A 15,306-nucleotide genomic window follows, 5' to 3' on the forward strand; every position below is an offset into this window, starting at 1 on the left:
GTCCCTTTATTGGATGTCCCTCTTTAGGAATGTTGTGCTCACGTTGCTTTACTTTTGCTTCTCTTTGTCCCTCCAGACCATTCACTCATGTGTTTGATGGCCTTTTTTTGCTGGCCTCTGGCATTACTCCCTTTCTTCCTTCAAACTTGTCCTATAGTTCTTGCTGTCTTCAGACTCCTGGTCTTTGAAGACCTGTCATCCTAATGCTTCCTGTTACTGATTCCTTTGCCTTTCCCCCTTCGCACTGTACCTTAATTTTCACTTCCAGTACTTCTCCATCTTCTTCCCCTCACTCTCAAACTTCTCTTTAGGGAGGATTGATTTGTTTGCCATCTAGAGTTGGGTTTTCTAACATACACATTTATTTTCTCAGCGTGCAGTGAGCAGGACTCTGAGCCAGGAGCACGGCTTACCTGTCGAATCTTACTTCACCTCTTCAAGACTCCACAACTCAATCCATGTCAGCAAGATGGAAGTAAGTATAGGATCTTCCTATCGATTGCCAGTCTCTACTCTTCCCCTCTTAGTTAATATTTTCATATGTGTGATAAATATTCTCTGTGATCCCCAGAACCTTTTGCTTGGACTTGGAGATTTTCTCCTTGTCCCTAGGTGAACGGGAATCTTTTTCCCTGAATGGAACCCTGCCTGTATCATACCTATCCAATCCTACTCATCCTTTAAATGTCTTGTCTTGCGACTTTGCATCTCTCCTACCCTTTCTATCACTCTTGCTACAATCTACAGGACCCCTGGGCAGATCTCCCACTTCCTATCTGAATGGGCCTACCTCACATTCTCTCTTCTGTTACCTCAAAGCTTCTCTTCCTTGGAGACTTCAATATCCCTCTGGACTCTTGTTAGGAAAGGTTTAACATGCTAACAGATAGTCGGGGGAAGAAAGACCCAGTTTGGGGGGGGGGGGGGGGCAGGGGTACACTCATTCAATTATCCTAGCAGGAATAATAAAGTGAAACCAACAGCATTACTTTTGGGGAAGAGGGACAACCAATTCACAGTTGAGTAACATACCCTTCGCCAGCATGGGGTCTGACATGAATTCACATGCTCATGAATATTCCCTGTCGTCAGGCCGTGAATCCTCGGTAAAAGAAAAAGTTTCACTTTCGCTTAATCTGTCTTTCTCCTATAAACCAATCACTGAGCTCTGGGTCCTTCTGCCTCCAGCCAATAACTGCCCTCTCCATAAGCCCCTCTTCTGGCAGCCATCTTCAGATTTTTACCGCATGTTCAAGTGTTGGGAGTCCTTGTGTTTTGCTCTGTAGAACTTGTCTGCGCTTTCGAGATTTTTCGTTAGAAATTCAAAATTTTGTCAAATAGAGCCCGTGTGCTCTTTCATGCTTTCGACCGGCAAGCGGGTATCCATTTGTCAGCGTCTTTTGTCGCCCTCAAGGGCAAGAATCCCTGAGTTCTCACTGAAGATTCCAGAAGGACATCGGGCCTGCACTGCTTGCCGGACCATGTCGGACGAAAAGGACAGAGGTTCTCTCTTGAAGCTCTGCTCCAGCTGCGGACTAAGGAACTTGTTTGTGGAGGAAAACACTCCCAGTGCCTCTAGAGCATCCGGATCACAGGCGGTATCCTTCAGCCAAGCCGGTGGAGAAGACACTGGGGAAGAGGATGCCAGTCCTGAGCCCAGCTCTGATCCCTCAGGACGCAACGGGGAAGAGGGGCAGTGGAGGCCTCTACCGAGCTCCAGGGCATGGATATTTCTTCTTCGGACAAAGAAGACATGGCGTCCGTTTACACTGTCCCGGAGGATGTGGACAGCGATGACGAGGTAATCGTCAAGGGGGACGACGTAGGCGCTGGGCCCAGCAAGCCTACTCCCCCCTCCATCTCCCTGGGACGTATTGCTGGGCAACCTGTCCACTCTCCACACGCTGGTGTCGGAGATACAGAAGAGGATGGCTCCGGGCCCTGTGGCTCCGGGCCCACCACTGGCAAAGAAGAGGAAGCGGCACCCCACGCCACCTCATCAACCACCTCACGTACCCTCCCACCGAGGCATACGGGGACAGATACAGTGATGACCCCTCTTTCCCCCCATCACCGAGAGCTTCTCCACTGGACATGGGATCATTCCACTCCATGGTTGCCCGTACATCGGAGCTCTTCCAGCTGACGCCAGAAGAGACCAACAAGGAAGGGTTCCTGTACCAGCACCGAGAGGCTAAAAGGAAGATCATTCTGGCAGTGCCTCTGCTAGATAACGTTTGGGGTGAGGGCCTGGTGTTGATGAAGAATCCCGCCTCAGCCCCGGCGAAAAGACACCTGCCGGAGAAGAAGTACTGGGTGCCTGAGTCGGCACCAAGTGCCTGCGATCGCAGCCTTCCCCAGACTGTTGCCTCGACGGCTGCGAGAAATACTTCCTCCAATCCACTATCGTCTGCCTCAGTTCCCCTAGACAGCAAGGGGAAGAAGTTTGACGCCATGGGCCGAAAGGTGATCTACTCGGCGGCAACAACGGTAAAGGCAGCAAAATGCTCTTGCGATCCTGGCCCTGTACGACGGGGAGCTGTGATAAAAGATGGCCCCTTTGCTGGAATTCCTCCCCGAAGACAAGCGGGTTGAGAAACTGGAGATCCTCCAGGAGGGCGAACTGGCATCGGACCATGCCAACACCGTGGCCCTGGACATCGCGGACACAAGGTTTCCCACCAGATGGGGAACAGTGTCTGCCTCGGTCGTCATGGCTTGTTGAAAGCCACCAACTTTCGGCAGGAAGTTCAGACGAGTGTCCTGGACATGCCGTTGTACAGGGACAATCTCTTTGGGAAGGCTGTCGATGAATCGTTGCAAGCCATCAAGACCGACACAGAGACGGCCCGGGCCCTATGCACGCTTCAGCAACAACACCCTTCCTTTCATGCCTCAGGAAGCAAATCCGGAAGATCATCTAACTGTTTTGGTGGTGGATCGCCCTCTTGCCGTAAACCCTCCCATTCCATGACCCTGGAGGCCTACAGGGGTCGTACCAAGGCTTTTGTAGGTTGCTGCCATCGTCGCTCCCAAGGCGGCCCGCAGGCACCGATGCAGAACTGAACCACCCAGGACGTCAGCGGTGCGAGGCCGGCTGGTGGGCTTCATCAGCGGGTGGAAGATCTCCACCGACTGATGGGGTGCCGGATGCTCTCACCCACAGACATACTCTCGAGTTCCAGCAGAATTGTCCGCGGATACCAACAGTGGCCCAGTAGGAGCAACACATCCCTGAGCTGCTGCAGGAGGTACGGGCCATGCTAAGAAAAGGGCTGATAGAGCGCATTCCAAAGTGACTTTGGGGTGCCAGAGTTTACTCCAGATGCTTCTTAGTGAGAAAGAAGACTGGGGGCTGGAAGCCCATTCTCTACCTAGAGCGACTAAACAAGTTCCTCAAGTCCCAAAAATTCAGGATGGTCACGTTGCAGCACATGCTCGGCCAACTGGATGAAGGGGACGTCCTAACGTCGCTGGATCTGGAGGATGCTTACTTCCATGTCCCCAATCATGAGAAGCATCGGCAGTTCATGCGCTTCATCGTACAGGTAAAGTACTAATGGAACCACAAGCAATTCAAGTCCATTCCCTTCGGACTGAAGTCTGCAGCCAGGGTGTTTACGAAGTGCCTGGCACCAGTGGCGGCCCATCTCAGTCTGCAAGGGATACATGTGTAGCCGTTCCTCGACGACTGGCTCATCCGGTCCAAGTCAAGGGAATCGCCCTCGACCACACAGACAGGACTGTCCAGCTGCTGACCGGTCTTGGAGTCTCTGTGAATTATCTGAATTCGTGCTTTATTTCATCGCAGGACACTCTGTTCCTGGGTTCCAGGCTCAACACAGCCTCCTGCCTGGCGGCCCCCTCAGAAGTAAAGATTGCAGCCATTGTGATGCTGGAAATGCATCGGAGGGACAGGGCCTCCGTATCCTTGGCCTTTGTTTATCATGTGTTCTGTCTTGTTTTTCACGCCGGAGTTCACGTGGGATGCCTGGCAGTGTGGCTCTTACTGTATTTGGTTTGGTGAACAGACCCTTGGGATACCCGTATGGCACCCATGTGTGGGAGTACGACCCTGTACTCCTAGTGTATGGCCCTCATTAGGACTCAGCGCTAAACCATGGTGCTATTAGCACCATGGTCCATGCCGGAGTCCGCCATAGAGAAAGGGGGAATTACCACCTCATTCCAAGGTTGGCGGGGCGGTAATTCCCCCTTTCTCCATGGCCCTTCCCCATTCCCATTTTTGCCCCATAGGGCTCAATGGGAATGGGGAAGGCGGCAATTACGGTACCGCAAATTGCGGTACTGTAATTGCCATCAAGGTCCCTTTGTGGATCCCTACTTTAACGGCTGGTCCAGACCAGTCGTTCAGGTCGGGAGCCGCAAAGGGACCTCGTAGTAAGGCGTTAAGCCTTTTGCGGCGCCGTTAACCCTTTAACGCCTGGGTCGTAATGAGGCCCTAGGTTTTTGGGCACCTTTGTGTGGCCCACAGAGCAGGGTACGGGCTGGTGGCAGTTCCATTCTGAATTGACAGGTGCCCTAAGTGTCCTCCGTTTTGGGATGCTCAGGCCCTGTCATTGGAATCAGTGGATTCCTGATAGGGAACCAGATGGCCCCTGTGGCCTCTTGCTTTCTATCGCCTGTTACCTTACTTTTCCAGAAGTCCCAGGAAGCCCTGACTCTGTCCCTCCTCCCAGCCTGGCTGTTGGGTGGAAGTTCCATATATTTTGTTGTGGGGAAGTCCAAGCCAGACTGGCTCAAGCCTTCCCAATGACTGTATGTTGTGGGTACACCCTTGGGGTGGGACCTGGGCGAATGGCGTGTGTGACGAGTATGCATTCCATGTTATGGGTGTCTAGTATCTGATGTTTGACACAATGACTGAGACAGCCCTGCCTGAAACTGGTATGAATGCAGTGTGTAGTGCTGAATGGCAGAGTGCTTGTCCGAATCCACATTCTGTGTTGAGTGTCTGGATGGAGAAGAATGGCCTGAATGCACTGTGGGCCGATTGGCTGCCTGAATACCCTTCTGAATGATTGGTTGCCTGAGTGTGACCCAGCAGAGTGAATGGGAGATCAACAATATATCTGGGGGCCTCTCATTGCTAGAAATCGTTCTGAAGCTGAAGTTGATACTTGATGCTTACTCTTGAAGCCGAGTCAGAAGAAGGTGAACTCATGTTCCCTTCGTTGCAACCTGAAAGCTGCTGTGCCTTCAAGAACTGATCCAAGAGTGGACCTGGCTAGAAGACCTCTTCCCGAGCTACGAGGGACCATCGGGCACCAGCTGATCTTTGCCAAAGCTCCCTGGTAGACGGACCTACGAAAGGCTGCCGACTGTGGAAGCGGACCGCCGAGGAGAACGAGGAGAAGAACCGGTCAGCCCTTGCCGATCTCCATCGCCCACCGGAGCCGCAGTGCTACCTTTTGCCTAAGAACATTTGATCCAAGGACTCCCTTGTTCATCCTAGTCGACCAATTTCATCCTGTCGGAGAAAGTCGAAGCCGCCGAGGACCAAGGAGAATCTGCTGGTGGGTTTCCTGCCACCCGAAGGCCTGCCAACGAAGCTACTGAAGCCAGCCGTGGTCACGTCCTGTTCGCCGATGCCAGACGCCGGCAGCCTGAAGCCCTTGATGGGCCAAAGTCCTTCATTGGCTCTTTGCGGTAACAAACACTTGTCGTTGAGGTGCACCGCACGCCTCCTCTTCACAGGTCGTTCACGAGCTTTCGTCAACGAGCACCGCGAAGATCGAAGCTGCTTCCTCTACGACAACCTTCGCCTCTTCACCGAATCTCGACGACCTGCCGCTCCTGCCTTAAAGGGATAGTGCACTCAAAAAGGGCCTGTCGACGACTCTCCGAAGAACTCTACGAAACCAGGTACTTTGGGGCAGTAGAACTTTTATAGAAGGAGATAAGACTCTAATAGACAATATCTGGACTGGGCTTGTAGTGCATCTTCATTTACAGGTTGCCCAGATGGGTGGAATTCTCATACTGCACTGTGCCTAGTGGTAGGGGCCCAGTATTCTGCCAATTATCTAACAACTTGTTTTCCTCCAAAGTCTATGGTTGATATCGTTTAACTGTGTTGATTTGTATGCTATTTGAACTGAGTACAGTTGATGCATTTGAATGGAATCAGAGTAATCGTGGTACCACCTAGAACTCTATATATTTACCATTTTAGAATTGTCGAAGCACAAAGTGTGTTATTGTGATTGTGTATAGAATGTATACCTTAATTATATAAAGAACTTTGTTCTCACTAACATGTGTGGACGTTCCTTTGTGGGTGCTTAGGGACTACACTGTACTTATGAACCAGCCCGCATCACCTCCTGAGAGCTAAGCCTTGATTGCTCGACCACAATACCAATAAGGGAGAATCTTGTCTGGGGTCCTCTGTGCCTCTCCTCTGCCATGTAGAGAGAGGAGTACAGGCGCCCCCCTCCAGTGGAGTCTTTTTACAGCCATCTTGGGCAAGGTACAACGCCTGTTGGCTCTGAAGATCACCACGGTGCAAGCCATCAAGTCACTGCTCGGGATGTCGTCGTCGTGTATCTACCTGATCAGGCTCTGCAGGTTACGGATGCAACCCCTTCAGGAGTTCCTGGACGCCCGGTGGATCCAAGTGTCCGGAAGCTTCACAAACAGAATTGTTCTCAACGAGGCGTTCCGTCAAGCGATAAGGTGGTGGGGCGTGCGCTCCAACATTGCGAGGGGCACAGACTTCCAGAGCCCCCCGTACCAGGAGACGGTCACCCCGGACGCTTCCCTGGAGGGCTGTGGAGCCAACACCGGACGTCTCGGCGCCAAAGGCCTGTGTCGGCCGGAGGTGAGGGATCTCCACATCGATGTCCTGGAGCTGTGGGCAGTGTTCCTCAAGTTGTTCCTTCAAGTTGTTCCCTCCGTCCTTCAAGGGCAATGTGGTGAGGGTCTTCATTGACACTATGCAAACAAAGGGGGGTCTGGGAATCTCTCTACCAGCACGAACACAGCCCAATGACCTGTTCTTGGGTGAATAACCCCTGGGAGAGACTCTACCAAGTCTTTAGCTCACTGTCCTTTTCACAGAGAAGAAATTTCCCCGCATATCAGCCTTTGTCCTGCCCAGGGGCAGTCCAGCACCGAAATGCTAGGCAATTCTCCCCTGAACAAGAGTACCATCAGTAACCCCATACACGTGTTTCAGCCTTGTTGGGCATCATCAGTGAGGTGAAACTGTTGCCTCTCTAAGAACAGTGAGCAAGGGGTCCACGTCTGGATTGCCCAGTTAACTTAGGGTGAAACCCAAAGTTAATGTATGCAAACAAAGGGGGGTCTGGGAATCGCTCTACCAGCACGAACACAGCCCAATGACCTGTTCTTGGGTGAATAACCCCTGGGAGAGACTCTACCAAGTCTTCATTGACAATACCACCTTGATATACATCAGGAAGCAGGGGGGCACCAGATCTCCAGCACTCAAGTGAGGCGCAGGGTTTGTGGCCCTGGGCTGTTGCCCAGGGGATGTTTCTCATTCCTTTTCACCTGGCAGGAGTCAAGAACACTGTTGCCGACTCTCTCAGCAAGGAGCTGCGCTCTTTCCACAAGTGGGAGTTTTGGCAGGATCAAGTGGACAACCTTTTTATCAGGTGGGGCAGACCCCAGATCGATCTGTCTGCGACGGCGACTAACACCAAGTGCCAGAGGTTCGCCAGCAGGTTCAACCAGCCGGGAGGTATGGTGGACGCGTTTTCCTTTGTTAGGTAGAATTCTCCGAAAAAGGTGCCAATTCCCTCCACCTTAGAGACACCCAGCAACTTTGCTGGATTTTGAGGACTTGATTTTTTAACCTTGAGAGAATGAGACCCCTTTTCCCACTCTCATGTATTTTAATGCAATTTTGTACGGTTCCTAGTGACTATTTCGAATGACATTTTTTCGAATGCCATAATGTCGAAAACATTTCACCGAAAAACAAGTTGAATGTCTGCAATGGGGGGGGGGGGGTTCCCCCAACCCCCTTTTTTTGTAACCCTTTGTTTTACCCGCGAAGAAAAAAACATGTAAAGGAAAAAAAAAACATTTCAGTAAAATATTTTTGACATTTTTGTCATTCGAAAAAAAAACTGTACATATAAACTGGATACTATATTGTACACTGCGTTTCTTTTGGTTATGGAGTCTGACAAACTCCATAGGCATCTTTTACATTGTCACACAGCACCTTCAGTGCAGTGGCACAGGGAAGTCTTTCAGATTTCCCAAAGGTTTGAATACCTTCTCTGGGATAAACTACTGTTTCCCAGAGCAGTACTTTGAAATTGACTTTACTTACATTTGTAACTTTCTAGACCCAGCACACACAATCTTACAATAGGGTGCTGGAGGGGTTACCTAGTATCCCCTTTGTCTAGCTTCTCATGTAACATTTTTTTTTGTTACCCTTTCTTCACTAAGTGGCTGCTTGCAGTGGTTTCCATTTAACTACCGTGGTGTACATTTACTGCGGGCTGCATTCGCAGCTGCAGTAAAGCACCCAAGGGTGCCATTTTTGTCAAAATGGCCCCGTCTTCTTTTTTTGCCATTTCTTTGTGCAAAGGTCCTTCTTGAGATTTACTGACGTGCCAAACCAGGTTTGGTCCCATTGTACGCTTTGCCTTTGGCGGGATTTACGAGTGAATGCCGCCTCTGGCTCCAGGGTGTCGGATGTAGGCAGGAAGTGAGGGAGGTGCCCGAAACTCCTGCTAGGAGACCAAAATGCACTTTGTGGTGATTGGCCGGCTGATTGTCCGGAAAGGACAGCCACCCTGTTGGGTGAGTGACAGCTAGGCTGGAATGAATGGGAGGGAAATGAATGAGGGCGGAGTCGGCACAGAGTCTTGGGTGTCTTGTATTGAGGCACTGTGTACTGCATTTCCCCTTTGGATTGAGAGTCTGTTTTCGTGCATACTGCCAGGAGGTGGGGCTATAGACTCAAATACTCAGCGACCCTCCGGAGCGGCGTGGAGTCGGCACAGTGTCTTTTGTGTCTTTGGTGTCGCTGGAACCGCGGGGGCCCCATGCACTGCTGTTCACACTCTGTGTCCTTCAGATAAAAAGTTTCATCTGCCAGGACTTCTAGCACCTGATGGAACCACAAGAAGCTGTGAAACCACTGCAGACCCGATCTCACATACGACGTGGAGCTCTGAACATAGCTGGTCCGTCAAAGTTTGCGCCAAGAAAAAAACTTTCATTAACTCAAGTAAGCGTTAACACATCCATTGCCGGCACAGATCCATCTATAGCAGTCATGCCGATTGTAAATGTGCTGCAGAATTCTGATGATTGCAGCAAATCTGAAACAATGAATGCTAATGAGGGGTATGCGTCTGTGTATTCGAAAAATAGGAGAGGTAAACGCTGTTGAATGTATGTGTGGGCATGATGATATCTGTGTTGTGATAGCAAGCCCTCTGGCGAACGATAATGATAACGATTGTCATCACTGAAACAAATAGACCTCTGCATTCCCCTGGGGTTATCCTCACAAAAAATGAAAATGGAAATGAAGGATGCAAATACTATTCTTGCTCTGAATTTCCTTTTGAATGTGGCTTGATAGTCAAAAAAATTTCACCACCAGACGCCATTCCACAACTGCACGTCTTGTCTGCAAAAATTGTGCAGCTGAATAACGAAATAACCTCTAATGCTCTTCATGAACAAGCTCTATGCAGCGAACAGGGTATTTGCAGGTGGCCGAAAAAAAGCAGAATAATGTCTTTAGGTAAAGTGCTGGATCTACATGATGGCCATTGGGCAAACGGAACCCATGACAAAAAAAAGTGCGCTATTATGGTGTGAAAACACAACAGAAGAGCAGTTTAACACTAATAATAACTACAACAATGTTGATGCAAGAAGGAACTAACTTAGCGTGGCAGATAAATTGTTAAAAGATTTAACAAAAATTAATTTTGACTTCAATAATCGCTCCATTAATCACCAGAAGGACACACCAACTCCAAGTAATGACACCATCTTGGAGCAGCCGATGTCTCATGATCTAGCACATGACTGTAGACTCGGCGATTAAGTACATTTTCCTTTTCAAGAAAGTGCATATAAAATCATATGTAGCCCAGCACGCAAAAGGAAAAGAACTGGAAAATGTATTTCCGGAGAAGTTGCATGTTCACAGGTAAGGAGTCCATGTCGGCAATATACGCTGCAATCGCCCATAAGATTTACATCGATGGAAAACAAGCTGTGGTTAGAAAGCAAAGGGATCAATGAGACTTTAATATCAGCTAATGCAAGACAAAACAGCTCTACCAGCACATGGTCCCTTTCTACTTCCCACACTGACGGCTTGTCCCTAATTGAACAACCTTTTCCCAAAATAAGATGTGCCCAATGAAAAAAGAAAACCTCTCACCTGCAAAATAAAGCAAATAAGGTAGACATGATGACATTGGATTCACAAACTGTAATTATGTCCGCTATGAACATAGCACTGTCTCCTTATTTGAAATTATATGAACAAATGGATGGCAATATCAAGGACCTAACAACATTGATAGCACTGCTAAATTCTAAAGTAACAAACATGGACCATGAAATGCAAACAATTCCTGGAAACTTGAGACATGATAAGATCCAGAATGATAACCTTTTGAAATTGATTTTGGATGCCAATCGAAACTCAAGTGAAGACAAAACATTAGCAGAAGTTGCACGCAAAGATATGATATGATATGGCATTTGTAAAGCCCTGAAGCTTCTTAATAAACCTCTTGCAGATGCCACGAAGATGAGACTGACCAGCTGTAGCAATATGGATAGTTGTAAGGACAATGTTGTCATTGAAAAAAATAAACTGTCGATAGTACAGTGGAAAAATGACCCCAGAAATACAAAATTGGTTGAGAAAAAGAAAGATCAACTACCTCTGGAGACAGAGAAAGAGAATCCAATTATACTCCCTCAAAATGATAGAGGAAGACTGGCAAGTGTGCCTCCCGATCTCGGTGGAATCCTTCGCTGCACATGCTAAGTGCACGGATGTGCTACACTTGGATGAAATAATTGAAGTGCGAGATTCACAAAATGAAAAGGCTGACCAAACAAAAACAATCACAAAGGATGGCTCGAATGTAGATCAAGGCTCAAAAAATGCAAAGACTGATAATGCAATAAATAACGGTGAAGGGTACTCCAATTAAAATTGAAGCAGTGTGAAAACAATACGCAATCAATAAAAGGGCTGTTTGACATATTTGCAAAAGACAGAAATAAGCAAAATATAAAAGGAGTACCCCAAAAGAAGAAAACCAAAAATTTAAAAAAAGAAAACATTATAAATGGCGCGAGAGCATTCTTAAGGAATCTCAAAACAGTTAGGGTAAATGTTTCTGCTAATGGTTGTAGATCTGCGCTAAATCAATCCTATGAGAGTATAGTAAAAGGAAAGCAAAAAGGAACTTCCACAAGAACTAACAATGAAGGAGCTCGAGCATCAGTGCCATCCCATACTGACCACGAATCAGAAAGGGGGTCTGAAGACACTGACATTGAGATTCTAATGAATATATCTACATATGAAGACGTGCAAGAAGATGAACAAAGGCGAAGTGAGAATGAAAGGCCTCTCCCAACCAGAATTTGGCCGGGCCCGAAAGGCCAACAATAAAAGACTGTGTTATAACAACAGGGTGTCTTTGTGAACTGGGTAAACAACCAAAAGTGGTAATCGCTGACAATCATGAAAATACTGTGAGTTCTTTCCAAACATTGGATGAAAAAAGACAAAAAAGCTACCGTAAAGATGTCGCAACAGGAAAACAATTCCTCACCGGTACACTTGGCTTCGCTCGGAATACTTGTAGATGAAGAGAAGATACTGGAACCTGGAAGTTTACTTTGCGAGAAAAAAATCCCTTGAGCGTAAACGCTCCACTTGATTCGAACATTCGTAAAGGGAAAGTGAGCTTTACTAAGGTTCAAGGTAACGCTCCACTTGATACGAACATTCGTAAAGGGAAAGTGAGCTTTACTAAGGTTCAAGGTAATAAAGGTAATCAAAATGGTTACAAAGGCAAAGTGCATAAAATAAAGGCAAAATACTGTGTAGGTCTGGAAAGAATACTAAACATCCATGATGGCCTAATAATGAATAGAAAGAACGTACTGAGCTTGTTCCACCATGTCCCTGTGCTACGGACCATTGAGTCCAGTGACATCCAGGCCGTAGAATTTAAGGAAGACATTGCTTTGGATAAAGTGTACTTGTATGTAAATTCAAGATTAGTCTGTGAAACCCTGCTGCAGGGAGCGTCGGCATTGGTACCTTGCGGATTTGACATTGTAGAAGTGGATGCTTCTAACTTGGATAAAGAACTAAGGGATTTGACATCTACCACCAAATCTACGCCTAATCCACTGCTGAAGAAAAATCATTTCGAAAGACAAAATATGCTGGATGAGAACTGGAAGTCAGATTACGAACAATTTAATCTGACCCGTCAAGAACATCTCGGTATTCAAGAAATGAAAAAAGCTCACCAAATCAGAATCACAGTCAAAAACTCTCAGCAGTCGATAAAAACAAATGAAAAAGAGGTGTGTAAAGTGAACAATACAGAGTGGAATTGGCTAGCTGCCACTTTGGCAAATAATACCCAAAGCTGATGCTTAAAGAATCCAAAAGAACAACAGCTCGTTGTCGGCTCTTGGAATACAAGAGGCTTCTCTCACTTGTTCAACTCTAAAGGAAAGTGGGCAAGAGAAGTGGACCTGCTATGTTTGCAGGAAAATTGGTTGGACACATGTCCCATCGCTAAGAACTTTGATATTGCAATTAATCCTGCCATCAAGAGAAATAAAGGTCGCCCAAGTGCTGGTCTTCTTACACTTGTAAAAAAAAACACCTGGCTGTAGATTGCAGGAGTACAAGAATGTATCTCAATATATCCAAGTAGCAACTATCATAAGAAATGGTGGCACTGATAGCAAATTTGTTACATTTTTCATTTTAAACCTCTACTGGCATCATCACGAAGCAGGAACGCTCTCCTTTGTGGAACAAGTAATTGATTGAATCAATGAATTATTGATTGCTGACAATTCTGCTCGTATTATTATATGTGGGGATCTCAATATAAACTGCATAGAGATAAGTAAGAATATTCTACCAACGAAACAAAATCTGGCGCAAAAATGGTTTGAAGAGCTAACCTTACGGAGTTTTTCAAGGTTAAATGGAAATGTCAAGGGAGGCATACCAGCGAATTCCACATGGCAAAGAAATAATAAAAAATCCATATTGGATTACATTTTTGTATCAGAAAACTTATCTCTACATACCATTAATCTCCAACTGCACAATATGCAAGTTAGTGACCATAATATGGTCCTAGCACACTTTAAGATGCCCTGGCAATCTACCTCGCCAATATGGAATCATAACATAATGCCAAACTGCAGTGGAAACAGACTTGAACTCAATTCACAGCAGGTGAACATAATGAAAAAGGAATATGAGAAAAATATTGACTCCTTAGGTGTAGACTATGCTCCTTTACTTGATCAATAATGGTACACAGATTTAAAAGCATATACACGCTTATAATCCGGAAATTGGCATGAGAAAGAGAGAAATGTGCAAGGCTCTGCGACAACACAAAAACTTCACCAAATTAGAACAGTTTAAGATGAAGAAAAAGATCAGACAAAAGTATAACAATTGGACAATAGCACATCGCTCCTTGACTGAACAACACGATGCAGAAAAAATAATGAAATGCTTAAAAGAGAAGAACTCTTCAGATTTTTGGACAGTAATCAATAATGAATGCAGTGTACAGCAGGCTCTGTTAAAAAAACATGGTTACCGAAAAAAAATGGATAGATGTTACGCTCACCTGGCTCCCACTTGGGCGTCGGTCGGACCCGGACGGCTGCGGTCTCCACCAACGTGATGCGTAGTGCAGAGATGACTGACTGGACTGGCCCTCCTAATTTTGTCTGCTTGACCCGTAGAAGTATTCTCCTGCAAGTGGAGAGATGGATTTAGCCACCCGTGGATTCAAGTGATGGCACCGCCACAGTCCTCCCCCACTAATCACCTCCGAAGTGCCCCCTCAGCAATCTCACCTTATACTCTTGAAAGATAAGCTCTCCATCCTGCATGGATTGCAGGGGCGCGTTGATGCCAGTTACTTCACTGGTTTGAAGGCGTGGGAGAGTTCCGGAGAGTATTGACTCTGAGGTTCCTGGCGAGGACCAGTAAGTATCAAGTTCATAGAGTTCAATATGTCCGATGTTCACTCTTGTTCCCCCCTTCCTTCCTCGTCTTGCAGCTGAGTTCGTGAGAAGATGCTCTCGTGGTAGCGCTCAGGTAAGAGTCTGTATTACCCGACGCTATCCGGTAAATGTTGCATGTGTTTAACGTGTTTTCTCTCTCTTTGCAGGTGCGGCACATGAAGATGTGGAGAGTTATAGAATAATGCCTCCGGTGATAAATCGGGTAAGTCTATGGTGATAAGAGTTATATTTGTTGGTTTTCTCGGCTCACCTTGTTGTTTTCTTTTGTCCCCCAGGTGCCGGAGTTCGGCGAAGAAATGCTGGAGGCAGTGCCGAATCGAAAGATGCTGCGAGGACTGGTGAGTATGGCGTTGCAGCTGGAGATGCGACGCGTACTGAAATGATGTTCTTTCCAGGTCCGGAGGCGAGATGGATCCGGAATCAGGTGAGGAATTTGAAAATAGTTCGTTTTCTAACATTGTCCTTTTCTTTCCTCTTTGTTTTAGGAGCTCCAGATTCGAGGCAGGCGTGGCAGAACACTGGATGCTGACTGCAGGCACGGTGAGCGTTACGCTGCTGGATGCAGAATAACGGGAAGTGTGTGCTGCTGTTCGGGCGTGGTTTAAATAGCCTCCAAAGTAGTTCCAGGTAAGAAGATCCCCAAAATCACGCCCGAGTAAAAAATAGTCCCTGTAATAAAATAGTCCCATCCAGGCCTCACGTTGGCTTGGACTCACTTGCAGCATGGTCTGCATCAGGTAAGTAAAGTCTATGAGCCTGGCGCATATGGCGCCTGGACTGATTTCTATGATGAGCCTGGTGCCTAAGGCGCAAGGACTGAACCCAAACAGCCCCCAGCCGGGGCTGTTGGGGTTTTAATAAGTATCTGGATGCCTTCTCCCGGAGCTGATGGGCTTGATCCTGATGCCGGGGGTAGGCATCATGACAGCGCTCCCCCCCCCCCCCCAAGGCCCCTCCTAAAGTTGTTCTTCCCCTTGGCCCTGGTTTGTCTGGGAAGTCCCGATG

The 15,306-nt window shown here is 47.4% G+C and overlaps 1 protein-coding gene across 5 annotated transcripts in view; it reads left to right on the forward strand.

Moving 5' to 3' along the window:
• Positions 1 to 15,306, forward strand: part of MED12 (mediator complex subunit 12) — a 1,704,158-nt gene that overhangs the window by 892,628 nt on the left and 796,224 nt on the right. For all 5 annotated transcript variants that reach the window (XM_069612388.1, XM_069612385.1, XM_069612387.1 and 2 more), the window contains exon 24: positions 374 to 475. In XM_069612388.1, coding sequence (XP_069468489.1) covers positions 374 to 475 — 102 coding nt within the window. The remainder of the gene's footprint in view (positions 1 to 373; positions 476 to 15,306) is intronic.

The sequence above is a fragment of the Ambystoma mexicanum genome, chromosome 5p, assembly GCF_040938575.1.
Source record: "Ambystoma mexicanum isolate Mex_15411 chromosome 5p, UKY_AmexF1_1, whole genome shotgun sequence".
NCBI lineage: Eukaryota > Metazoa > Chordata > Amphibia > Caudata > Ambystomatidae > Ambystoma > Ambystoma mexicanum.